The sequence below is a fragment of the Balaenoptera borealis genome (assembly GCF_965194805.1).
Source record: "Balaenoptera borealis genome assembly, chromosome: 8".
NCBI lineage: Eukaryota > Metazoa > Chordata > Mammalia > Artiodactyla > Balaenopteridae > Balaenoptera > Balaenoptera borealis.
Genome location: NC_138865.1, coordinates 92024702 through 92050987, shown reverse-complemented (window position 1 = coordinate 92050987; position 26286 = coordinate 92024702). Strand labels below are relative to the sequence as shown.

At 38.4% G+C, this 26286-nt stretch overlaps 2 protein-coding genes across 4 annotated transcripts; one reads left to right on the top strand and one right to left on the bottom strand.

The window, feature by feature from the left end:
- Positions 1-3207: 3207 nt before the first annotated feature.
- On the bottom strand, positions 3208-14681 carry ZNF189 (zinc finger protein 189). 3 transcript variants are annotated; one of them, XM_082403989.1, is made up of 3 exons: positions 14236-14681; positions 13421-13547; positions 3208-5974 (listed from the first exon to the last, which is right to left on the bottom strand). In XM_082403989.1, the coding sequence occupies exons 1-3, from the start codon at positions 14266-14268 to the stop codon at positions 4254-4256; spliced, it is 1881 nt and encodes a 626-aa protein (XP_082260115.1). In that variant the 5' UTR covers positions 14269-14681; the 3' UTR covers positions 3208-4253. The 3 variants fall into 3 exon arrangements, with proteins under 3 accessions (XP_082260115.1, XP_082260116.1, XP_082260117.1); XM_082403990.1 differs by having other exon boundaries at positions 13421-13505; XM_082403991.1 differs by having other exon boundaries at positions 13421-13502.
- Positions 14682-14781: 100 nt separating this feature from the next.
- MRPL50 (mitochondrial ribosomal protein L50) lies at positions 14782-20911 on the top strand. The gene is made up of 2 exons (XM_082404237.1): positions 14782-14930; positions 20119-20911. The coding sequence occupies exons 1-2, from the start codon at positions 14839-14841 to the stop codon at positions 20504-20506; spliced, it is 480 nt and encodes a 159-aa protein (XP_082260363.1). The 5' UTR covers positions 14782-14838; the 3' UTR covers positions 20507-20911.
- The last annotated feature ends 5375 nt before the right edge of the window (positions 20912-26286 follow it).

Below are 26286 nucleotides of genomic sequence, written 5' to 3'. Positions count from 1 at the left end.
TACCATGGGACTTCTTGTACTCCATAATCACACGAGCCAGTTCTTATTATCTATCTATCCATCCATCCATCCTATTGGTTTATTGGTTCTGTTTCTCTGGAGAACCCCAAAACATAATATTTTGCTTCATCTACTTTAACCCTAATTTTCTTTCAAAATTGTTCCATGTGTTAATTCCCATAAGGAATTTGAGTAATGCCATTAAAAGTTCAGTCTTTTACTTTAGTGGGGCCCTAAACAAAACCCCACAAGCCCTCTCCAAGTTTTTGTTTGGTTCTCTCTTCCATTGTCCCTAATTGCTACTCCAAACTTTTACTATTGACAAGGCTCCCAACTCTACCCCTCATGGTGGCCATCCCTCTCCTTCCCTGACTCTCAAAACATGAATTTGACTATTTTTTGAAAATGGGTCATCTCAAGTGTATTCTATTTCTTCCCCTTCCCCCAGACACTAAATCTGTCCTCTTTCCTTTTCTCCCAAATGGGAGGAAGAAAGCCTCCATAGTAAATCCTTCCATTAGTGCTAAAATTCATTTTTGCTTATCTAATAACTCAATCAATTTCCATCTGCCCTCCTTTATCTTCAACTTCTCCCTCAACTGGCTATCTATTCAGAATGGAAAAATACTTTTTCTCTTTAATCTTGATCTATATCCCTCCTCATATTCACAATCTACTTTTTATTCCCTTTTACAGACCAGTAAAATTAAGACGAATAATCAAAAAAGGATTGCCATTTTTTTAAAACTAAAGACATACATTCAACAGGCCAAAATTACTATTATTCCATGAAAGGACTTTTTTATTTTAAAAGGGGGGCATTATTTCAGAAAAAGATTAAGTTCTTGAATCAATTTAGCTTTTTTACAAGGCTACTCTATTGTCCTTGTTTTTACCAGTTGAATGTAGAATAGTAAACTTTTCACCATGAATTGATAGTATTTGCGAATTGATGATCTGCACTCTTCAGACACTATTTAAGCCCTTAAAACTGGCCCTTCCCAATTTCAGAAGCTGTTCTTATAGTACTCATTAATGACTTTCTAATTATCCAATCTAAAGGACACTCTTCAACCCTTCTTTGATGTCTCTGCAGCACTCTTCTAGGTCACTTTCCTATAGTAGTTATCACTATGTACTGGGTTTTTGATACTTCTGGCTGTTCCTGTCTCCTTTGAATCTTGCCCATCCACTAAACAAGAGTGGGCCTCAGGATTCCATCTCTGGATTTCTTTTCTTGCTTTATTCTTTCCTTAAATCTTACTTAATTCATTTCTGTGTCTAAACACTGGTGAAGTCCTAAATCAGTTTCTAACCTAGATCTTCCCTGTGCACCATGTCCCCATCTCCAATTATCTTCAGACATGTCTATCTCACAGAGAAGCCAAATATTACATGTTCAAAAACTTTAGTAATTAATTCCTTACTCCATACCAGGTGCACTTTGTCCTCCCCCACCCTTTTAGTAAGAATACCAACCACCCAAACCCACCTTGAATCTTTACTCTTCTTCAACTTCCTCATCCAATTAGCAATCAAGTCTTACTCTGTATTTCTCAAGTTTATCTCCTTCTTTCATTCCCACTGCCTTAAAGACACCACAATCTCTCAATAGTACTACTCTAAGAGACTCTTGAAGTTAACACGGAAACCACAGGCCCTTGAATGCTTACTTTGTGCAACTTCCTGAGGATAAGATCCCCAGATCTTAAAAAGGTCAAGAGCCAATTTTTTCCCTCCTATTCACTTCCACATTGTCTCTTGAGTTAAAATGGAGGCACCACAAGATGTGTGTTGTGTGCGTAGTATTTGGAAAGGTACACAAGGGAAGAATCTGGGGTACCAGTAATATTTAAGCTGGGTACCAGTTATATGGAGGTTTAGTTGTGAAAATTCACTGAGCTATATTATTAAAATGCGTCCTTTTCTTACACACACCATACTTACCTACAAGGAAAACATTACCACAGGATTTCAGGAGAAATCAAGTCCTATCTCTTTAGCACTACAACTCTTGTTTATGGGCACCTTACCTCCTGCCACATTCCCATCACCAAGCAATCAGTTCACTCTGTAGCTACCAGATCCTCTCACAACTTCGTCTTCAGACAGTATTCATCTTTCCTGGTACTTGTCTTTTAGTCTCATCTTAGGCATTATTTCCTCTTGAAAGATTTAACTTTCTCCTTCCCTCATCCTCTAGGCACTTCATATCCCTCTCTAAAGTCCTCCGCACATTTCTATCTTTTTCTTGTAAAATAAGTGTATACTGCAGTGGACTTGCTTTAAAAAAAAATCACCTTTTTTGGCTATGCTTTTTACAGACAATGAATTGTATACATAAGCAAGAACTGTTTCACTGTTACTGGAGTTTGGAGCTGTCACTCCAGATTCACATTCAAGGATGTTAAAAATTATCTACTTTTAGGAATATCTCAAATGACCATGGCCCCAAATTACAGTGAGGCCAACAGCCAGAACTTCTGCTCAGCAAGACAATCATACATGATACAATGCAATTTCAGCAAAAAGCAGAGAAATGTTTTCGTGTGCATGCAGCGAAAACATACACTTTGTGTTAGGTTTTTCAAAACACAGGATTCCATCTCTGGATTTCTAAGAACCTCATTCTTAGTTGTGACTCTGGGCTGGGGAACCACTGGTGCAGAACAAGTAAAACAGGGAGATTTAGGGCAGGAGGATAATTTTATTGAAAAATTAAGTGCATTATCAGCTACCTTTTGTACTTTTCACTGAGTTACAAACTCTGTTTTGAAAAGTTAACTATATGGTAACTATGAGTACTTAATTTGAATAAGGAAGTGTACAAAGAAGCGTATTTCTACACATACCATAACATCCACATTTACGTGTGCATGCACACACACATACGCACGTATTCAGAGATGGGAAGATGAAAGTTTGGAGGTGATGTTTAGAATGTCTAGGTTATAGGAGAAAGTGAGGTCTTTTGCTTAAACTGTTAGGAAATTAGAATTACCGACTGCTGGTGATTTGGAATTATATACTCAGGAACTAAAGAACCTGGATTTAACCTTAATTGAACTATCCCAGAAAAGGTAACGAGTCAGAGGTAGAACAAGTGAGAGCAACTTCCTTTAAATCCTTGATTCTAATTTTTAAATGCTGTAATATATTTGACAGGATAGATTTTACACTAGAGTAACAAATAACTCTTACACAAAGCAAAAAACAAAACAGGTTTAATGATTAGAAGAGATGAATTAATAGGTTTATAATAACCATTAACTAAGGGAAGCCCTAGAACCAGAAATAAGGATTTTAAAATTGCATGCAAAGTCTAGTTACCATAAAAAATCAAAGCAATACCAAAATATCTCAGCTTCCTAGCATAGACTCCAGGTCTTTTTATTTCCAACTCTTGGTAATCAAAATATTTACACTTTCACATGCTACTGGTAATGGAGGAATAAGATTTAATTTGTCTAGGACTACAAATATCTTTCACAGATTGGAGGGCACAAAAAGAACAGTGTCTTCCTCCACCTTTTTGGGCCCATCTTGGGAAAAAAGGAAAGGCACTCCCAAAGGCTCCTTGGTAACACCTTTGCTAGGTTTGTTAATTACTCACATAATCTGTACATTTACTTTATATGTAAAATTAATGGTCCACTCATTTCACAGATCTGGGAACCACATGGCATTGGAACTGCCTTTAACCCACATGCCAAACAACTGGATTAGACAATGACAAAAGCTTTGGATGCCAGTTTTTTAAAAAATGGGGGTTTTGTTTCCTTGAAAACTTAAGCATATGCTTAAGTATTGGACTTTGGCATGCATAGCCAAACATACCATGGAACTGAAAGAACCACCATATATTATGGTGCCAGAGGACTCTGAGAAATTATGCTAGTTTTCTAACATCAGCTGCTTCCGACTCCCTTACGCCAATGTAACTTTGTTCTTCTCCCTTTATTAATTATAACTAAGTGCTCTGAACCTGGGTTTAACCTCTCTGCTGAAAGATTTGTAAAAGAAAGATGCCTGAATTACTGAGTCTTTCTCTATGATCATCAAAACAAAGAGTAATGGAAGTCTTCAACTGCCTGTGGGCAGCTGCCTATTATTCACAGAATCTTTAGAAACCATTTGCCTAAGGCCAAAGAGAACCTGCTTTATCACTAACTCTTGACTCACGTTGAGCCATACTGAAACTGCACTTGGGTAGCTGGTCTCAAGTCAAACCAAGCTTAAGTATTTCTCTACGTTTACTGCATCCATGTAGTGTGCAATTTTTGATGCTGAATAAGAGATATATGGCAATTGAAGGCTTCCCCACAAGCATCACATTCGTGGGTTTCTTGAATTTTCACCTCTGCATGGATCTTCTGATGGTTGACAAGGCTGCGCTGTTGACTGAAACTTTTGTCACACTTCTCACACTTATAAGGTTTTTCTCCTGTGTGTATTCTCTGATGCTGAATAAGGCCTGAGTTCCGGCTAAAGGCCTTCCCACATTCATCACATTTATGGGGTTTATTACCTGTGTGAACACCCTGATGTCGAATAAGATTACAGAGTTGACTAAAACTTTTGCCACACTGTCTGCACAGATAGGGTCTCTCACCAGTGTGGATTCTCTGGTGTTCAATAAGAAATGAGCTCCGACTGAAGCTTTTCCCACATACAGTACATAGGTAGGGCTTTTCACCAGTGTGGATTCTTTGATGTTGTACAAGATGAGCACTGACACTAAAAGTTTTCCCACATTCATCACATTTATAAGATTTTTCCTTAGGGTAGACTTCCTGCTGTATAATAAGACTGCAATTTGGATCAAAACTTTCCTTAGTTTCATTGTATGAATAAGTCTTCTCTCTGGTGTGGATTCTCTGATGCTGAATAAGACCTGAGCTTCTACTAAAGGCTTTTCCACATTCCTCACATTTATGGGGTTTGTCCCCTGTATGAATTCTCTGATGACGAGTAAGGTTGCAAAGTTGACTGAAGCTTTTCCCACACTCTTTGCACTGATAAGGTCTTTCACCTGTATGGATCCTCTGATGTTCAATAAGGAATGAGCTCCGACTGAAGCTTTTTCCACATTCAATACAAAGAAAAGGCTTCTCACCAGTGTGGATTTTTTGGTGTTGTATAAGGTATGTACTTAATCTAAAGGCTTTCCCACATTCACCACATTTATGGGGTCTTTCCCCAGTGTGAATTCTCTGATGTTCAACAAGTAATGAATTTCGACTAAAGCTTTTCTTACATTTGGTACAGTGATAGGGTTTCTCACCAGTATGAGTTCTCTGATGTTCAATCAGGTGTGACTTCCAACTGAAGGCTTTCCCACAGTCACTACATTTATGGGGTTTCTCACCTGTGTGAATCCTTTGATGTTTAACAAGGCTTCTTCTCTGGCTGAAGCTCTGTTTACATTGGTTACACTGATAGGGTCTCTCTCCAGTGTGGATTCTCTGATGTCTAATAAGGGTTGAGCTCACACTAAAGGTTTTTCCACAGTAATTACACTCATAGGGCCTTTCCCCAGTGTGAATTCTCTGATGTTCAATAACAAATGAACTGCGACTGAAACTTTTCCCGCATTCATTACATTGAAAAGGTTTTTCTCCCGTATGGACCCTTTGATGTTGAATGAAATGAGCCTTGCGGACAAAACCCTTTCCACATTCTTCACATTTATGACATTTCTCTTCTGAATTTGGTCTCTTACGGATAATGCTAGTGTTTCCTCTGAACATTCTTTGTTCCTGGGTCAAAGATTCCCTTGGTATTTCCCATAAGAAGATTCCTCTCTGTTTATCTAACCTACCAACAAGTTCAAAGGTTTCTCTACCCATAGGATCCTGGTCAATTTCACTTTTGATTCTTGTAACTATTACACCCTGTGGTTCCACTTCTTCCTCAATTTCCTCAATTTCTTGTTTCACAGTTGGCTCCTCATCTTTATCTCTGTTCAAAACATCTGGAATAATAAATGGAAAATAGACACATCAGCCTAGCTCTTTGCCAGCAAGGAGAAACTGTCAGAAAAATAAGATAATTAAGATAAATGATCTACTATATGCATAAAATGTAGTTTACTACATCACAGCATCCTTGTGATGATTACATTAGTTCATATACATAAAGCATTTAGAACTACCTGGCAAACAGTACAAGCTATATAAATATTTATTTAGTATTAGTTATCTGATAAAATGAAATGTTTTTCTTGGAGAAAGGGTATGAAAAGAGTGTTTACGAGGCACAAAATGCATCAGTAGGAGAAAGGAGAAAGGGCTGATAAATCAACAACAAATTATTCAAGGTAAGATGGGCAAACAAAGAAGTAAAACAAGTAGTGGCAGGATAAACTAGCCTATCAAGGAAGAAAGGATAACATGGGAAGAAAACAGTAGGTTCAGGAAAATTTAGGATGAGGTAGCATTATGGGAATGTGAATAAACCAAATAACTGACATAAAAGAACATATAAAATGATGCTGAGAAGGATAAAAGACAAAAACCAGGGGAAACAACAATTCATTCATTAATAAGAATTTATTTATTGTGATCAAAAGCATTGCAGGCATTGTATAATGAGTTAGGATTTAGAGATAAGGCAAGAAGCCCCCTACCAAATGGAATGGGTGACAAGTACAAATGGGGAAAGAATATAATATGGTAAAGAAAATATTAAGTAAAATAGCTCCTACATCAAGAGACAAATGGCTTTTAAAAAACTGGGTTGAAGTGACATGGACTCTGATATAGAAAAACAGAAAAAAAAAAACCAAAAGGAACATGGTTAGAGCTAATGGAAGAAATTAAGAAAAAGAACAGTCTGTGGTAGCTTATGACTTCATCTACCACAAATACTACATTCTTCAAGTATACATAATTCTCATGCCTTTAAAGATATAAGACACAAGTTGGAACCATCTGTTTCCAACTGAGAGTCTGCATGACATCTGAGAAATGATAATCTTGCATGCGTTGGAAGAAAGATAACATAATGGTCTATGATATAACAGAGCGGCATAGAGGACACTTAAGTCTGCCTCTGACTTCTTCCCTGATTTTCTGTCTCTTGCTGCCTGTTGGATAACTCCATGAGAAGACTGCATCACCAGCAAATTTATATTTGGCCCTAAACAATTTCCCTTTTTAGACTTCCTCTTTTCTTTCAATTTTCTAGTCTTCTAACTGTGGAGTCATCTTTGAATTTTCTTTTCACTTACTTCAAACCAGTAATTTTATTCCAAAAAAACTTCTTCTTATTCCCCTAAGAAACTTTATTTCTGCTTAAGTCTACTTACAGTGCTCTCTCTCAAATTCACTTTCAGTACACTGTGTTTTCTTTCACTCAATGAAAAAGGATGAGAGAACTCCCTCACCATTCTACCTCCTACCTATAAAATTACCTTCAGTGGTACATGAAGATATATCCCATTCTTATCCAAGGCTAATTCATCTACTCTCTCTTGATCCCACTTGCCTCTGGGCACTCGTTCAATTATTACCATTTCTTCCTCTTTCTTCAATCTGTATTCCCCATTGACACCTTCCTACCAACATACAAATATATCCAACTTTATCCTGAACCTGAAATCCTTTTCTAGATGAAACCCAAGCTTTGAAAAAAATCTTAACACTGTACCTCTCCATTTCCTATGTTTTCAATGACCAGCCTCTTTCCATTCAATCTATTCTACAACCTACTCTAAAATCTGGTTTCTGTTTCCAGAATCTAGAGAAACTTCTCATTAAATCACCAATGACTCTCAAGTAACAAATACAATGGACATTTTTAGTCCATATTTTACTCAGCAGCATCTGATACTGTGGACTGTTCCTGTTTCTTGACACTGTTTTTGGTTTCTATGCTATTACATTCTAGTTCCCTCCCTACTTCTTTTCTTTGCCCTTTTCTAATACATTTCCCTCATGTATTTCTCTTCTTTTGTCAACTGTTTAAGGTTATTGTTACCCATGTTTACATCCTTATCTTGCTCTATATACACACCCTCTGAATACTGCCACTTAAATTTCCTTGGATTATTGCAAAAGCCATCTAATAATCCTTGGCTCTTGTCTTTAGGCTGTATCTATTTCACTGAATCCAGAGAGATTTTCATAAAATGGAATTCTAATCATGTCACCACCTACAGATTCACTAGCACTCCATTATCTCTAAAATCAAATCAAATCTCTTTACACAATGATGCTCAGCACTTCATGAGGTCTCTTAAGCTTTAATTCACCCTCCTACCCATGCTCTCACACTTCAAGTGGGCAAATTGCTTGTGCTTTAGTCTTTTATGCCATTTCTTTGCATATCTCATTTATGAAATGTCCACCAACATTGTTTACTTGGGAAACTCTTGGTTTCTCTTTAAGATTCAGTGCAAAGCAACAGTTCCTCTATAAAGCCTTCACTTAGTCCAACAGACGATTTAAGCGCTCTGTTTTTGATCACCAGCCCTTGTCCATGACTGCATTATAGTATTATAACACTGTACTTTTAACTGTTTGTCTTTTCCATTGGATTGTAAGTTCTTTTTGAGAAGGTAAAGTTTCTTCATAATGTTTACCCAGTGGATATTGTTCCAGGGTTTTACTCAAAGGAATAATACAAAATTACATTATTTGCAGATGATATGAATGCCTACCCAAAATTCCTAAAAGAATTAAATGAAATATAATAGTGATGACAGGACTAACATATAAAACAAATACTGGTTCTTACTACCAAGAATAACCAGTTAGTAAATATTATAGAAAAATAAAATATGCTCTTCATGATAATAAAAACCATAAAACCTAGGAATGTATCTACAAGAAATGCAAGATTCATAAAAATAATCCATACAATTTTTCTGAAGGACATAGACAATTAAATAGAGTCAACCAAATTGCCAAAGAGATTCAACATTATAAGGATCTTATTTCTTCCCAAACCAACCAACAAACCTAACTGTAATCCAACAAAAATCCCACGAGCCAGTTAAAAAACTCCAAGTAATCTAAATTTCAACCAGAAGAATGCAGAAAACTAGTTAAGTACAGTTGACCCTTGAACAACACGAGGGTTAGGGGCACTGACCCTCCACACTGTTGAAAATCCACATATAACTTTACAGTTGGCCCTCCATATCCATGGTTCTGCACCCGCAGATTCAACCAACCACAAACTGTGTAGTACTGTACTACATATTTAGTGAAAAAAAGTAATTTATAAGAGAACTCAAGCATTTCAAACCCGTGTTGTTCAAAGGTCAACTGTATATACCCTGAAAGAGAATATGAGTGACTTAATCTTACCAGACATGAAATATAATGTATTGCTGACGTAAATAAAACAGAGAGGCACCGGCATGAAAACAAATAGGTCAAACAGAAAGACAGGTAAAATAAGTGAGTCTAGGCTTCCACACATGGCAGCCTAGAAATGACTAGCCATTAGACCTGGGCTTGGTAGCTATAACCACCTTCTGAGGTATCTGCCGTGCTTGTATGTTCCCATCCTCTGGTCATAGCTAATTTTTCTAGAGTAGACAGTTGCCTCTCAGTTTTCTAGGTAAAAGAATGAGAGAATGGGGAAGGACTTGCATGCCTAGGCCTAGCACAGTGCTTTATAATTATTTATCGAATGAATGAGTAGTTGAACAAATAATTGGAAAGAGACTGTAATTAAAGGAGGAAAACGATGAATTTAAGGTCTTATAGGTACAGCAATTCCCAATTCTGTCAAGGTCCAATCTGGCTCAAGTTGTCTGGCGATAAGTCATTAAAACCAAAGAAGTCTACTTTAGCTGAAAGAACTGAAAGATCAAGAACTAAGAGATCAAGCTGTCAGCTGTATCATCAATATAGTTCTTAAAGTTTTTAAAGAAAAATAGAAAGGATAGGTATGACTGAAGAGGCAAAATTACAAAGCTAGATGAGTTGTGTTAAGTAGAGCAACAGGATGAAGTGGAGGAAAACACTATAGTGGAATAGTTTAGTAATCGTAATCTCTCATCAAGGGAGCACTCATCAAGGGGATGGATATAGAGTTTACAGAGGAGGACGAAAAGATTGTGGGGGGAGAAATAATAACTGATGAAAAGCTGTATTTCAGCTACAATAAAGAAGAGAGCCTAAAAGTAGGAGATCACAGATGGGCTCACTGCCATTTTACAGTACTAGGCACAGGCAAGGCTGGGCATTTGCCTGGTATTATCAACCAGGACACCATATGGGTGGAAAAAGCTGTCAGTGACTCGGAGATACCATAGCTAAATGGAAAAAAATACCTAGCCTGACATGGCTGGAGACTGAAGTGGTATCCTGGAAATAACAGATGAGGTTAGAAAGCTAGGCAGGGGCTATATAAGGAGGTGCTAGTATGTAGGACAAAAAATTAAGATTTTTATCCTTTAAGCTGTCAGAAATCACCAAAAGCTATAAGCAGTTAAGTAACACAAAATCACTTTGGTGGCAGTAAACAGAACATATTAGAATAAAGGGAGACTGGAAGCACAGGGCTAGTTTACAGGCTAATGCAATAATTTTGTCAAAAGATAATGAGTCTTAATTATATTCACTCAGTCACCCAAATATTTAAGAAGCATATAATACATGCCTGGCTCTGTGCTAAGTGCTGGAGAAATCAAATGAAAAAAAAATACAGTTACTGTCCTCTTGAAGATCAGTCTGTTTAGAGAAATAACATAATGATTATAGTACACTGTAATAAATTCAACAATGGAAGCGTATATAAGATAGCACAGAGAAAGGAGTACTTAATTCTGAAGAGGAGGCCCTTGAGATCTTAGTGGATTATCTGTGCTATTTATGCGGTCTTCAAAAGGAGATGACTAAGAAGTTGGATCAACAGAGAAGATAATGACAATGATGATGAAGATAACAATTGACGTTTATATTGTACTTACTACATGCTGGTCAGTGTCCTAAATGCTTTACATATATTAACTGAGTTAATGCTCACAATAATCCTAAGAGGTAAGTGCTATTATTATTTCCATTTTATATTAAAAAAAAAAAAAGAAACAGGCACAGAAAGGTTAAGTAATTCACCCATAGTCACAAGGCTAGTAAGTGGTGGAATCAGGATTTTTACTTGGACAGTTAGGCTCCATACTGCCTCTCTTAAGTAGAGATTAAGATTTGGGACTTACCATCACATAGCAGTAGCTGATGACCTGAGTGTAAATAAGGTCTGCCAAAGAAGGTATATAGTCTGAGAGGAAGTCTGAGAATGCAAGGCAATAGAAGGAAGCAATAAAAAGTTGCAAATATCTATAGAGAAGAATTAAATACAGTCCAAAAAGAGTCTACTGCATTTGATAATTGGGTTATTATAGACCAATGTTAAACAACTGAACGCAAGTGGTAGAGGCACAAAAAGGGGATTAGAGATAATGGGAGGTAAAGAAGTAGAGAACACACCTTAACTACTCTTACAAAAATCTGGCTGTGAAGCAAACAAGTAGTAGGTTACAGGGAGCAGCAAGAGAGACTGTGGCTCAAAGGGGAGTTCTAGAGCCAGGAACATATCTATCATCAGAATAAAGGTACCAGGGGAGAAAGAATAGAGACTGAAACTATAAGAAAAAAAAAAAAGACTGATAAATTCTTGGAGAATGTGAGAAGACAGGCAACCTTAACTGTGCAATGAGGGGCAGAAAACTTGAGAGTTCATGTGTAGTGGCCACTATCTTCTCTGTGAAACAGAAGGTGAGGTCCACCACTGAGTGATGGACCCAAGGAAAACTCTCTAAGTTTTTGGAATAGTCACTAAAAGGAACAGGGGCATGAGCAAATCAATGATAAAAAATTAGCTGAAATGTAAAAACCCAGTGGAGGCTAGAAGAAAGAAAAGCCATGTATATATACAGGGCACCAATCCGTTCGGATAAAAAATTTCTCTAGCTGTGTTTAGCAACTTAGGTAGGAGACAAGTAAAGGCAGATTTTATAATCAGTACAGGATTTGAAGTTTGCAGAATGGGTAGAACATAATGACAAGGTGGCAAGAGAGCATGCTGGTGATCATTTTATATATAGGTCCATGGATTAGACGAGGTGAAGTCAGGAGGGGATGGAGAGTCTGGGGGAAAAACGAAGTCAAGGAACAGGAAAGATTAAGAATAAATAGGTTTGGACTTCCCTGGTGGAGCAGTGGTTAAGACTCTGCCTGCCAATGCAGGGCACATGGGTTCGATCCCTGATCCAGGAAGATCCCACATGCCATGGAGCAACTAAGCCCGTGCGCCACAACTACTGAACCCGTGTGCCACAACGACTGAAGCCCACGTGCCTAGAGCCCGTGTTCTGCAACAAGAGAAGCCACCACAATGAGAAGCCCGCGCACCGCAACAAAGAGTAGTCCCTGCTCGCCGCAACTAGAGAAAGCCCACCCACAGCAACGAAGACCCAACGCAGCCAAAAATAAATAAATAAATAAATAAATTTATTTAAAAAAAAAAAGAATAAATAGGTTTGGTAGGAAAAGTAGACAGGTAAGAATTTACAGTAAGCTCCACGTGGGCAGAGATCATGTCTGTTTTGGTAACCCCTGTTTAGTTATAGTCGATAAACATCTATTGCCTGAACAAAAATAAGATATTGGTCAAAGTATAAGATATTGGGGTTTAAGATTTGCCTGTAATGACAAAATTGAGGGTATGATCATTGATGTGAGGTGCTGAATAAAAATGGAAAGCAGGGTCCCTGAAGACAATATGGTCAAGATACAGTGAGGCTGAAGTAATGACAGCATGATCGATGGTATGGGTTAGCAAAGAGAAGATTCTGAAATGTGACAAAATCTATGTGTGAGGAACCAAAAAAGTTGACAGATGATAGTGAAAAGGAATTGAGAGGGTAGGGCAAGACAGCTGAGACCTCAAAAGAAAGAAACTGTGTTTGAAGGTGGAAAACGAATGCTTTGGGAACAGCACTGAAAAGTTAGGAGAACAATTATTTTTCCCTTTCAGCCTTGAGACAAAGGATGAGAGGAAGGAAGAGGATGTAGGAGAATAAGCAGCCCCTGCCAGAGAAGTGGTGTCCTTGGGAAAGTGCCAGGTTTCAGTTAAGGCCAGGAGGGGTAGGGAACATTATGTGAAGAGGAACAGGGGCTCCAGAAGGCAGAGTGAAAAGGGGTGGGAGGAAAGCAGTGGGAGGATGAGCCAGGAGGGAAAGTACAGAGCAATATGGGAATGAGATTACGAAGACAGGAAGCCAGAAAAGCTTGTATTTTGGTCATTGCAAGAATGGTAGGGATGAGAGTCATGGAAACAATCCATGGCTGAAAGGTTTGAATCAGAACTTTGGAACAAAGCAGTTTGGTACGGTGCTAGTTCAAGTGTTCTGATTTCTTATAGTTTCTTAGATATTTTAATCAGAGAAACAGCAGATTCTTACCCAGTGAGACCAGGTTTCCATAATTCTCCATCATGACATCTTTATACAGGCTTCTCTGAGCTGGATCCAGATAATCCCACTCCTCCTGGGTAAAAAACACAGCCACATCCTCAAATGTCAGCAACCCCTGAAACAGTATGATTTCTGTAGTCAGTTCTTGTCTCAAGGACAATTCTACCACCGAAAGTAGCAGAAACAGTCACTTGTCAGGGCCGGGTAGGCTAGGAGGAACATGATACTAAGAGTTCCAAATGGGGCCCAATTCTGGGAACCGACAGAATTCAGACAGGCACCTCAAATTAGAGGATAACTGAGCTGGATCTTTGTCCTCTGTAGTGAGGAACCTAAGGATAAGTCTTTCTGATTTACTAATTATGCCCTAATATTTGAATCTTAGTAAGCTGCCCCAAGGCCTTCCCAAGCTTCCTGCACCTCATTGCCCCGCTCGATTCTCTACAAGCACTGCCTTGAGACCCGTTTCAATTCAAATTTCTCTAAGCGTCTACTTTGGGTCCAGGCATCTCGGCAGGTGTAGAAGACACGGGCGAGGATCAAAAAAGATACCTCACCTGGAAACATTCGTAAATGAAAACGCTAGTTTGGAGCATTACCAATTTTCTTTAGCTGATTTATCAAGTCGCTCTTGAAAAACGGAGCCAGTGGGCAGTTTGATCGCGAACGGCACCCCAGTGTACCAGGGGGTACTTCACCGCACCGCGCTGGCCCTCAAGACCGCGACCCGAGAGGTGGGGGGGCGGTGGCGTGGCCTAGCTCGGAACGGCGAGAGAACGGGGATACCCTGAGGGGCGACTTACCTTTGGCTCTGGCGGGGGGCTAGGCGAGGCCATCTCTCGGACAGAAAATCAGGGCAGGAATACGGGGTGGCCGCACGAAAAGGAGCCTCTGGCAAGGCCTACCCGGCCGCTGAAGATTAGGCCCGAAGAAGGCGAGGCCTCCAGGCTGGATCTGGCCAGGTCCTGCCTCGGTCCCCGAGCGGTCACGACCCCAGCAGCATGTCAGATGCGCTACTTGGCCGCCCCCACCCCGAAACCCCTCCCCTGCCTGGCTGCGCCGCTTTCAGGCCTCGCTGGAGCCTCCTCCCGGTTGCCCGTTCCTGCTGCTTTCAGCCAAAGAGCGCTATGCTCGCCCGCCCCCGGACCAGAAGGCGTCACCCGGAACCTTCCCGGGACGCCCCTCAACTACAACTCCCGTCATGCTACGAGAGGGCTCCTGGGTCCAGCCTCCCCTGGCAATGGCTACCGAACTACACTTCCCGGAGTACAAAGGGTGAGGGAGCCGCTGGTGAGTCTTAACCGAGGAAAAAAGGGAACACCTGCCACTAAGCTTACATTTGATTGGCTGATCTTGCGGCGTCACTGCCGGCTGGGGGCGGAGCTGTCCTGAAGCTCTCATGGAACATGGCGGCGCTCTGGGTGTCCGGCGTTGCCAGAAGAAGCTTCACGTGGATAGTCTCAGGGGCGCCACGCAGAGAATTTTGGTCTCGATTCAGGTAAAGTGGAAGGTTAGACGGTGGGTCATGCTAACGGAAAGTAAGGAGAGAAACTGAGAAGGATGAACTAAGACGGGACCCTGGTCCTGCGCCACCAGGGAAGGGGCAGGAAAGTGAGTTAGGGTTCTGAGCTCAGAAGCTTCAGCGCTGGTTTCCGCGAGCGGTGGGGTCCCGTCACTTCTTTTGGCCTCAGTTTACTCATCTTAGAACCGAAATACCACCCCCTTACCCTTCCACTTCCCTCGTTAATTTATTGAGTAAACCGTACTGACCGTGTGTTCCAGACACAGAGTGTAGTGTGGTGTCAGGAAACAAGTGACTCATTTGGGACGAGCAGCTCAGGAACGTGAATGTGAAAGTACTCCATGAACTAACTTCATTTGCGGGGTATATTTCTTCACAAGCAAGATTCAGAGATGAAGTGTAACCTCCTCGTTTTGTTCGTTCATTGATTCACTCAGCAAATGGTTTTTAGACAGCTGTCCTGGCCCAGTATTTCTCTAAGTAGGATACAGCAGCGGAAACAAAGTCCCTTCTCAGAGCGTAAGTACTCTGGGCAAGAGGAAACTGAGGCCGCACAGAGAGGGAGTATTTTGCTAAAAGTCAGAAGGCAAGTTTATGACAGAGCTGGATCTGGAACCCAGGTCTCTTAACTCCCCATCTACTGCTTTTCCCACAATACCATGTGGAGTTTTGTAAAGGTAAGTCTATTTGACTCAGTGTTAGGACATCAAAATTTGTAGGAACCTTAGGGAACAATATATGCCCTCTTAGATTTCAAACAAAAACTCCTTCAATCCAAAAGGGTTTTTATCATCAGCTTATGCATTTATTAGCTTCCCCTCTATTTTGGTTAATATTTATTATTATCTCTCAAATCTCCTTCAAGTTTGTTTCATTTGCTCATTCAACAAGTATTTCTAGAGTGTCTACTATATGCTGGGCATCTAGGTGTGAGGGATACAGTTGTTAATAAGACAAACGAAATCTTTGTCTTCATAGAGCGTATGTAATGGCGGAGGAAAAAATGCACAAATATAATTTCAGAAAGTGGTAAATTATGAAGAAAACTAGAGCACAGGTGTGTATCTTGGAGGTACTGCGGTTTGTTTTCAGACCACTGTAATAAAGCGAGGATCTCAAAGCATGTTATACAAATTTTTTGGTTTCCCAGTGCACATAAAGTTATGCTTACACTGTACTGTAGTGTGTTTAATGTGCAATAGCATTATGTCTAAGAAAACAATATACATGCCTTAGTTAAAAAAATACTTTATTGCTAAAAAATGCTAACCATCATCTGAGCCTTTAGAGAGTCATAATCTTCTTGCTCGTGGAGGGTCTTGCCTTGATGTTGATGGCTGATGATAGTTCAGGGTGGTGGTTGCTGAAGGGTGGGGTGTCTTGCAATTTCTTAGTATAAGACAACAAAGTTGGCGGCATTGATTGACTATTCCTTGAATGATGATTTTTCTGTAGCATGCAATTCTGTTTGATAGCATATTACCCACAGTAGAACGTCTTTCAATATTGGAATCAATTCTCTCAAACTCTACGCCTTCTTTATCAACTAAGTTTTTGTAACATTCTAAATCCTTTATTGTCTTTTCAGCAATTGTCGCAGTATCTTTAGCAGGAGTAGATTCCATCCCAAGAAACTATTTTCTTTCCTTATCCATAAGAAGCAACTCTTCAATGATGGGGTTTTATCATGAGATTGCAGCAATTCAGTTACATCTTTAGGGCCCACTTCTAATTCTAGTTCTCTTGCTATTTCTACTACATTTGCAATTACTTCTTCACTGATGTCTTGAACCCCTGAAAGTCATCCGTGGGGGTTAGAAACTTCCAAACTCCTGTTTATGTTGATATTTTACCTCTTCCCATGAATCACGAATATTCTTAATGGCATCTAGAATGATGAATTATTTCCAGAAGGTTTTCAACTGACTTTGACCAGATCCATCAGTGGAATCGTTATCTATGGCAGCTGTAGCCTTACAAAATGTGTTTCTTAAATAATAAGACTTGAAAGTAAAAATTACTCCTTGCTCCGTGGACTGCAGAATGGATGTTGTGTTAGCACACATGAAAACAGCATTAATCTCGTACGTCTCCATCAGGGAGCTCTTGGGTGACCAGTTGCATTGTCAATGAGCAGTAATATTTTGAAAGGAATCTTTTTTTCTGAGCGGTAGGTCTCAACGGTGGGCTTCAAATATACAGTAAACCATGTTGTAAACAGATGTGCTGTCTTCCAGGCTTTGTTGTTCCATTTATAGAGCACAAGCAGAGTAGATTTAGCATAATTCTTAAGGGCATTAGCATTTTCAGAATGGTAAATGAACGTTGGTTTAACTTGAAGTCACCAGCTACATGAGTCTCTAACAAGAGTCAGCCTGTCCTTTGAAGCTTTGAAGCCAGGCATTGACTTTCTTCTCTCTAGCTATGAAAGTCCTAGATGACATTTTCCAAAAGAAGGCTGTTTTGTCTACATGGAAAATCAGTTGTTTAGTGTAGCCACCTTCATTATCTTAGCCAGATTTTCTGGATAACTTGCTGCAACTTCTACTTGCTGCTTCACCCTGCACTTTTATGTTATGGGGACAGCTTCTTTCCTTAAGCCTCATGAACCAGCCTCTGCTAGCGTCAGACTTTTCTTCTGCAGCTTCCTCACCTTTCTCAGCCTTCATAGAATTGAATAGAGTTGGGGCCTTGCTCTGGATTAGGCTTTGACTTAAGGGAATATTGTGGCTGGTTTGATCTTCTATCCAGACCACTAAAACTTTCTCCACATCAGCAATAAGGCTGTTTTGCTTTGTTAACATTTGTGTGTTCACTAGAGTAACACTTTTAATTTCCTTCAAGAACTTTTTCATTGCATTCACAATTTGGCTAACTGTTTGGCCAAGAGGCCTAGCTTTCAGCCTGTCTTGGCTTTCAGCATGCCTTCCTCACTCAGCTTAATCATTCTAGCTTTTGATTTAAAGTAAAAGATGTGCAACTATTCCTCTCACTTGGACACTTATAGGCTGATGAAACGTTATTAATTGGCCTAATTTCAGTATTGTTGTGACTCAGAATAGGGAGGTCAAGGAGAGGGAGAGAGACCAGGTAACAACCAGTTGGTGGAGCAGTCAGAACACACACAACATTTATCAATCAAGTTTGTTGTCTGTATCAGCATGGTTTGTGACACCCCAAAACAGTTACAATAGTAAATCAAAGATCATTGGTCATCACCATAACAAATATAATAATATTAAAAAAGTTTGAAGTATTTTGTGAATTCCCAAAATGTGACAGACACGAAGTGAGCAAATGCTGTTGGAAAAATGGCGCCTGTAGACTTGATTGATGCAGGGTTGCGACAAACCTTCAGCTTTAAAAAAAACACAATATCTGCGAAGTGCAATAAGATGAGGTATGCCGGTATAAGAGATTACTGAGATGAAAGGAATAGATTACATTTCATTATGATGAGATGTGACTGGAGTAGTTTGAGGAGAAAATGGGAGGTGAGGAAGTAGAGACTATAAGCATAGTCAACTCTTTTGAGAAGTTTTGTTATAAAGGAAGCTGGAGTGGAACATGGAATCTGGGGAGAATTTCCTTGAAAGATGGGAGATCCTGCAGCATATTTGTGTGTCATGGGGATACTCTAGTAGATAAGGAGAAATTGATAAAGAATTGATGCAGAAAGAGGGATAAATAGCTGGAAGAGTCTTTGAGTAGGCACAGATGAATAGTGTTACAAACGATTTTCTTGGCTAGACATTGTTCATTTCTGGTGCCCTCCAATTTCTGTAGGGATGACCAATCCCAATCAGATGCCAACTCCATAGAAGACAGGAGTTAGTTTATGAACAAATAAGCACTGAAATAATGTGTCAAGACAGATTCCTTCACATTGGCCCATGTACTCAATAATAGTTACACAAGCAGTTTTAAAGGACCCCAAAATCAATAAAACAGATCTCCGTATTCAGGAGTTTATAATCTGGCACAGTGGTTCTTAACCGGGGACAGTTTTGCCCACCAGGGGACATTTGACCATGTCTTTCGGTTATTATGACCGGAGGACAGGAGTGCTACTGGCATTTAGTGGGTAGAGGCCAGGGATGCTGCTGAGCAACCTACAGTGAACAGGACAGCTTCCCACAGCAAAGAGCTGTCCAAAATGTCAGTTATGTTTGCGCTGAGAAACCCTGATCTAGTAAGAGAAGTAGAATGTAAATAAAATTAAAACTCAGGTAGGATGCAGTATGCTCTGAGAGCAATATATAGTGGTCTGATATATGTGGAATCTTAAAAAGAAAGAGGATACAGATGAACTTACTTACAAAGCAGAAATAGACCTACAGACATAGAAAACAAACTTATGGTTACCAAAGGGGAAAGTGAGGGAGAGGGATAAATTAGGAGGTTGGGATTAACATATACACACTGCTATATATAAAATAGGTAACTAACAAGGATGTAATGTGTAGCACAGGGAACTCTATTTTGTAATAACCTATAAGGAGGAGAATCTGAAAGAGAATATATATATATATAACTGAATCACTGTGCTGTACACTTGAAACTAACATGACATTGTAAATCAATTATACTTCAACTAAAAATAAGTACTATGAGAGATCAGAGAAGCTTACAGTTATACTTGATTGGGGAAATCAAGTAAAGCTTGACAGAGAAGAGTTTTGTCCCAGGACTTAAAGGATAAATAAGATTTCTATAAGTGGAGATGAAAGATAGTTATTTCAGATAGGATATAACTTGAGCTAACATGTGATATCAGGAAAGTGGGAAACAGAATGTAGTTTAGTTTAGGTAAGGCATAGAATGTATATAGGAGATTAGTGGGAGATGAGGTTAGAGAGGTAGATTGGGTTTGGATCTGGGAGGACCGGAAATCCCAGAGGATTTACCTTCTTCACCCATTCTTGGGAATTCTTATAGCATGTAAAATCTGAAATTAGTGTTTGTTTTCTCTTTGTGCCAGTTTAGTTCAACTATAAACTTCCAAGGGCAGGGACCTATCTAACTCTTCTCTCAACAGTGTCCAGAAGAGTAGTAAGTGTGCAGTATATTGATTTAGATTGATGGGCAAAATTAGGTCTTCTGTTGGTCAGCTTCTTTAATGCAGTGAACTAAAGATTCTCATATTTGTTTTTGATCATTCCAGAAAAGAGAAACAGCCAGTGGTGGCTGAGACAGTAGAAGAGGTGAAGAAAGAACCTATTCTGGTGTGTCCACCCTTACGAAGCCAAACTTACATACCACCTGAAGATCTCCAGAGTCGTTTGGAATCTCATGTCAAAGAAGTTTTTGGTTCATCTGTTCCTAACAATTGGCAGGTCATCTCCCTGGAAGATGTTCATCTGAAGTTCAGCTTCTTGGCACGTTTAGCTGATGACTTGGGCCATGCAGTGCCTAACTCCAGGCTTCACCAGATGTGCAGGGTCAGAGATGTTCTTGATTTCTATAATGTGCCTGTTCAGGATAGATCTAAATTTGATGAACTTATTGCCAGTAATCTGCCTCCCAATTTAAAAATCACTTGGGGTTACTGAGCAGTTTAAAGGAGGAACACGTTGAAATAATTTTTTTTCCACCTGAGAAGGGGGCTGCTTATCAGACATTTTGATACTTTACCATGTGAAATGCTGTCAGAACTGGTCTGTAAATCCACTTTTTTCTGTGGAAGGATGTGTCATCTCCCTTTTTTTTTAATCATCATGAATTGACAAATATGATTTTCTTTTCACATTTGCTGAAACGTTTTTTTAATGGAACCAGGTCATTAATAATTTATGAAAATATATATTACATAACAAGGTAACATTTATAAAAGAAACATAAAAATCTGTGTCGTGTATTATGAAAGTTTCACTATTGGCTTTACTGTATAAGTAGAAATAGAAAATAATACTGTTCAATCTAGATTAATCTCTTGGAATTAAAATAGATTTCTTAAAGTGTGTTTGTAATTTTTTTAATGTGAAATTTGCTTTTCTGCCTTGTCATTTTCTTAATTTAAGTATTATAAATGAAAAAGTTAGAATATATGTTATTTTGGTAAAAGATAGAACAGATTCTATACCTAAATGAATATTCTCTTCAAAGGAGATGTTTATTTCAAACCCTTTTGCTTTTCTGTAACTTTTAAAAAGTGGCCTTGAGTACTTATGAATATCCACTAGGGTGATAAGTCTGCAGACTTTCATGTACTTAATTTGTGGAAATTACTCAAATAGCTAACCAGATGATTCTGAATGATAAGAAAATGATAAAGTGATTAAATTAGGAATTTTTTTTTCAGACTTTAGATATAGCTAGAGAGTAATGACACAAGAAGAAGGAATTGCTTGTATTTTATCTTGACTACAAATAATTCTGAAAGAAAAGTGATAGGTTTTAAACAAAGGAAATTGTATTTATTTTCTTTTCTAGGGAGACTCCTTTGAAGAGGGAAAAAATTAGTTGGATATATAAATTCTGGTATGTTTATTAGAAAAATAAGTTACAGTATGGTCATGCCCTATAAATGTCATCAGTGGACAATCAGATTTTCAATAACCTCTACATGGAAGAACTTCAGAAGTACCTGGAATGTCTAAGTGTTTGGAGCCCTGGAACTTAAACATTAGAGGTGTTTATCCCTTCTGCTTCTATGTGAAATGGGGTCAACGTGGAAACATTTGAATTTTATGTACAGGATTTGATTATCTCATTTCCCACGCAACTTTTACTTCTAATCTGGAGACACAGAAAAATGTGCAAAGGGCAAGGTGGAAGTAAGAGATGGTGAGGGCAGTGTGGAAAAGCACTTGGTTTCATCTGGAGAGCTGCAAAGCCAGCATTCATGTAAATGTAAGGGCCAAAGAAATTACTCCTTCGTAACCTGGAGCAGTTTCTCAAAATTTAATGTGCTTATGAATCACTTGGGATCTTTTTAAAATGCAGATTCTGATTCTGTAGGTCAGAAGTGGGTCCTGAACTTGTCTATAAAGCCCCTAGGTTATTCTGATGATGTTTTGAGTACCATGACCCTAGAAGCTAGTATTGAGGTGGGAGACAAGTACTGCCCCCTGAAACAGCAGTCCTGGAACGTTTAGCTGACAGGGAAGGTAAACTGCAAATTCATCAATAACTCTAGAGGGCATCACTGGTTTACAGCCCAATATAATATATCAGAATAATGACCTATAGTTTTCCTGGAAAGATTAAATTAGGTTTGCTAACTTGTTTCCTGAGATAACTACAAACATGATATAAAAGGTTTACTTTTCAAAAAATTAAATGATTACTATATAAAAGTGTTAGCAATTTTACTCTGTTGGGCCGTTGAACTCAGTGTGTATGCTTACATAAAAACTGCTAATAAAATAGAGTTTCAGCGTTAGTTAGTAGAATGAATGGTCTTACACAAACAGTGCTAAATAACAAAGATTCAACTGATTAATTTGAAGATTCTAATTGGCTTTATTAAATGATTCATGAATCAGGCAGCATCCCCTCCAGCAATAGAGAGCTGCTCTGTTGAGCTTCAGAAAAGGAAAGGTTTTTAAAGACAGGGAACAGAAAAAAGGAAATTACTAGCAAAAATGCATTGTTTTAGGCAAGGTCACCCTCTTTAAGGGGAATGGATAGGGTCTATCAGTGGATTTCCTCCTAGTGCTGACCAAGAAATTCCAGATTGGCTGATTAAAGGTCACATTCCTGGGGAAGGTCGAGTCTATAATGAGGTTAGATATTGTCTTGGTTTGCTGCCCTGTGGCCTAGCACAAATGACTTGATTTTCGGTTTGTCTCCTTTTTAACAACAGTATATATTTCAAGCAGCATAAAAAAAACTTCTCCCTCTCTTCTGTTCTTTTTAATTTTAACGTGTCATTTATAAAAGTAGCACTTTATTTTAGAAAATTGGGAAAGACAGAAAAAATATCTTTTCCATCAACCAGATAATCACCTAACATTCTTGTATATTAACAAGTGAAAAAAACCTTTTTTCCTGTATTTTAAAATTTGCTATGACATCCTGTCCTGTGACCCCTTCACACCATGAGTATTTCTACTCCTCTCTAAATAGTCGTAAGAATAATAGATTTGATTAATAGCATATTATTCCATAAATGTATGTTACATAATTATTCAACCAATATTCTATTACTGGATTTGAAATTGTTGCCAGTTTTTTGCTTTTATGTTATTTTTTTATTTGGCTTTTCTAGTTTTTTGAGTGTTGGTGTGCCATAAAACGCCTTCCTACTCAGAAGTCATTCCACTGTAAGTGTCTTTTTTAAAAATTAATTAATTAATTAATTAATTTTTCTTGTTAACGCTTTTTTTTAATTACACACATACAATGTACAAGTTAATTGTAGAAACATTAGAAAACACAGATAACCAAAATTTAAAAAAACTTTCACATGGTGATAATAATTATTGACACCTAAAATATGTATTTTTACAAAAGTGGTTTTATATAATACAACACGTATTGATTTATTCTCTTAAAATAAGTATTTGTTAATAAGTATACTTCTCCAGAGTCATTTTGAATTATTGCTTAGTTCTTCATTGAAAGATATACTCTATTTAATTCATCCTGAAAATACAGATTGGTTCTATGTTTTGCACATATAAACAATACTCCAGTGAACCCCCTTGTACATATACTTTCTTTTTTAACATCTTTATTGGAGATTAATTGCTTTACAGTGGTCTGTTAGTTTCTCCTTTATAACAAAGTGAATCACTTATACATATGTTCCCATATCTCTTCCCTCTTGCGTCTCCCTCCCTCCCACCCTCCCTATCCCACCCCTCTAGGTGGTCACAAAGCACCGACCTGATCTCCCTGTGCTATGCAGCTGCTTCCCACTAGCTATCTATTTTATGTTTGGTAGTGTATATATGTCCATACCACTCTCTCACTTTGTCACAGCTTACCCTTTCCCCTCCCCATATCCTCAAGTCCATTCTCTAGTAGGTCTGTGTCTTTATTCCTGTCTTGCGTGTAGGTTCTTCATGACCTTTTTTTTTTTTTTTTAGATTCCATATATATGTGTTAGCATACGGTATTTGTTTTTCTCTTTCTGACTTACTTCACTCTGTATGACAGGCTCTAGGTCCATCCATCTCACTACAAATAACTCAATTTCGTTTCTTTTTATGACTGAGTAATATTCCATTGTATATATGTGCCACATCTTCTTTATCTATTCATCTATTGATGGACACTTAGGTTGCTTCCATGTCCTGGCTATTGTAAATAGAGCTGCAATGAACATTTTGGTACATGACTCTTTGAATTATGGTTTTCTCAGGGTATATGCCGAGTAGTGAGATTGCTGGGTCGTATGGTAGTTTTACTTTTAGTTTTTTAAGGAACCTCCATACTGTTCTCCATAGTGGCTGTATCAATTTACATTCCCACCAACAGTGCAGGAGGGTTCCCTTTTCTCCACACCCTCTCCAGCATTTATTGTTTGTAGATTTTTTGATGATGGCCATTCTGACTGGTGTGAGATGATATCACATTGTAGTTTTGATTTGCATTTCTCTAATGATTAGTGATGTTGAGCATTCTTTCATGTGTTTGTTCACAATCTGTATATCTTCTTTGGAGAAATGTCTATTTAGGTCTTCTGCCCATTTTTGGATTGGGTTCTTTGTTTTTTTGATATTGAGCTTCATGAGCTGCTTGTTAATTTTGGAGATTAATCCTTTGTCAGTTGCTTCATTTGCAAATATTTTCTCTCATTTTGAGGGTTGTCTTTTCGTCTTGTTTATGGTTTCCTTTGCTGTGCAAAAGCTTTTAAGTTTCATTAGGTCCCATTTGTTTATTTTTGTTTTTATTTCCATTTCTCTAGGAGGTGGGTCAAAAAGGATCTTGCTGTGATTTATGTCAGAGTGTTCTGCCTATGTTTCCTCTAAGAGTTTTATAGTGTCTGGCCTTACATTTAGGTCTTTAATCCATTTTGAGTTTATTTTTGTGTATGGTGTTAGGGAGTGTTCTAATTTCATACTTTTACATGTACCTGTCCAGTTTTCCCAGCACCACTTATTGAAGAGGCTGTCTTTTCTCCACTGTATATTCTTGCCTCCTTTATCAAAGATAAGGTGACCATATGTGCGTGGGTTTATCTCTGGGCTTTCTACCCATCTGGGCTTTCCATTGATCTATATTTCTGTTTTTGTGTCAGTACCATACTGCCTTGATTACTGTAGCTTTGTAGTATAGTCTGAAGTCAGGGAGCCTGATTCCTCCAGCTCCATTTTTCTTTCTCAAAATTGCTTTGGCTATTTGGGAGTCTTTTGTGTTTCCATACAAATTGTGAAATTTTTTGTTCTAGTTCTGTGAAAAATGCCAGTGGTAGTTTGATAGGGATTGCATTGAATCTGTAGATTGCTTTGGGTAGTAGAGTTATTTTCACAATGTTGATTCTTCCAATCCAAGAACATGGTATATCTCTCCATCTATTTGTGTCATCTTTAATTTCTTTCATCAGTGTCTTATAATTTTCTGCATACAGGTCTTTTGTCTCCTTAGGTACGTTTATTCCTAGATATTTTTTTCTTTTTCATGCAGTGGTAAATGGGAGTGTTTTCTTAATTTCACTTTCAGATTTTTCATCATTAGTGTATAGGAATGCAAGAGATTTCTGTGCATTAATTTTGTATCTTGCTACTTTACCAAATTCATTGATTAGCTCTAGTAGTTTTCTGGTGGCATCTTTAGGATTCTCTATGAATAGTATCATGTCATCTGCAAACAGTGACAGCTTTACTTCTTTTCTGATTTGGATTCCTGTTATTTCTTTTTCTTCTCTGATTGCTGTGACTAAAATGTCCAAAACTAGTTGAATAATAGTGGTGAGAGTGGGCAACCTTGTCTTGTTCCTGATCTTAGTGGAAATGGTTTCAGTTTTTCACCATTGAGGACAATGTTGGCTGTCGGTTTGTCATATATTGCCTTTATTATGTTGAGGAAAGTTCCCTCTGTGCCTACTTTCTGGAGGGTTTTAATCATAAATGGGTGTTGAATTTTGTCAGAAGCTTTCTCTGCATCTATTGAGATGATCATATGGTTTTTCTCCTTCAATTTGCTAATATGGTGTATCACATTGATTGATTTGCGTATATTGAAGAATCCTTGCATTACTGGGATAATCCCCACTTGATCATGGTGTATGATCCTTTTAATGTGCTGTTGGATTCTGTTTGCTAGTATTTTGTTGAGGATTTTTGCATCTATGTTCATCAGTGATATTGGCCTGTAGTTTTCTTTCTTTGTGACATCTTTGTCTGGTTTTGGCATCAGGATGATGGTGGCCTCATAGAATGAG

Coding starts and splice junctions, on each gene's coding strand:
- ZNF189 (XM_082403989.1), bottom strand. CDS start 14,268: ATGGCCTCGCCTAGCCCCCCGCCAGAGCCAAAG. Junction 13,548..14,235: donor GCCCCCCGCCAGAGCCAAAG/GTAAGTCGCCCC, acceptor ATACTGTTTCAG/GGGTTGCTGACATTTGAGGA. Junction 5,975..13,420: donor TGGAAACCTGGTCTCACTGG/GTAAGAATCTGC, acceptor TTATTATTCCAG/ATGTTTTGAACAGAGATAAA.
- MRPL50 (XM_082404237.1), top strand. CDS start 14,839: ATGGCGGCGCTCTGGGTGTCCGGCGTTGCCAGAAGAAGCTTCACGTGG. Junction 14,931..20,118: donor GAATTTTGGTCTCGATTCAG/GTAAAGTGGAAG, acceptor TGATCATTCCAG/AAAAGAGAAACAGCCAGTGG.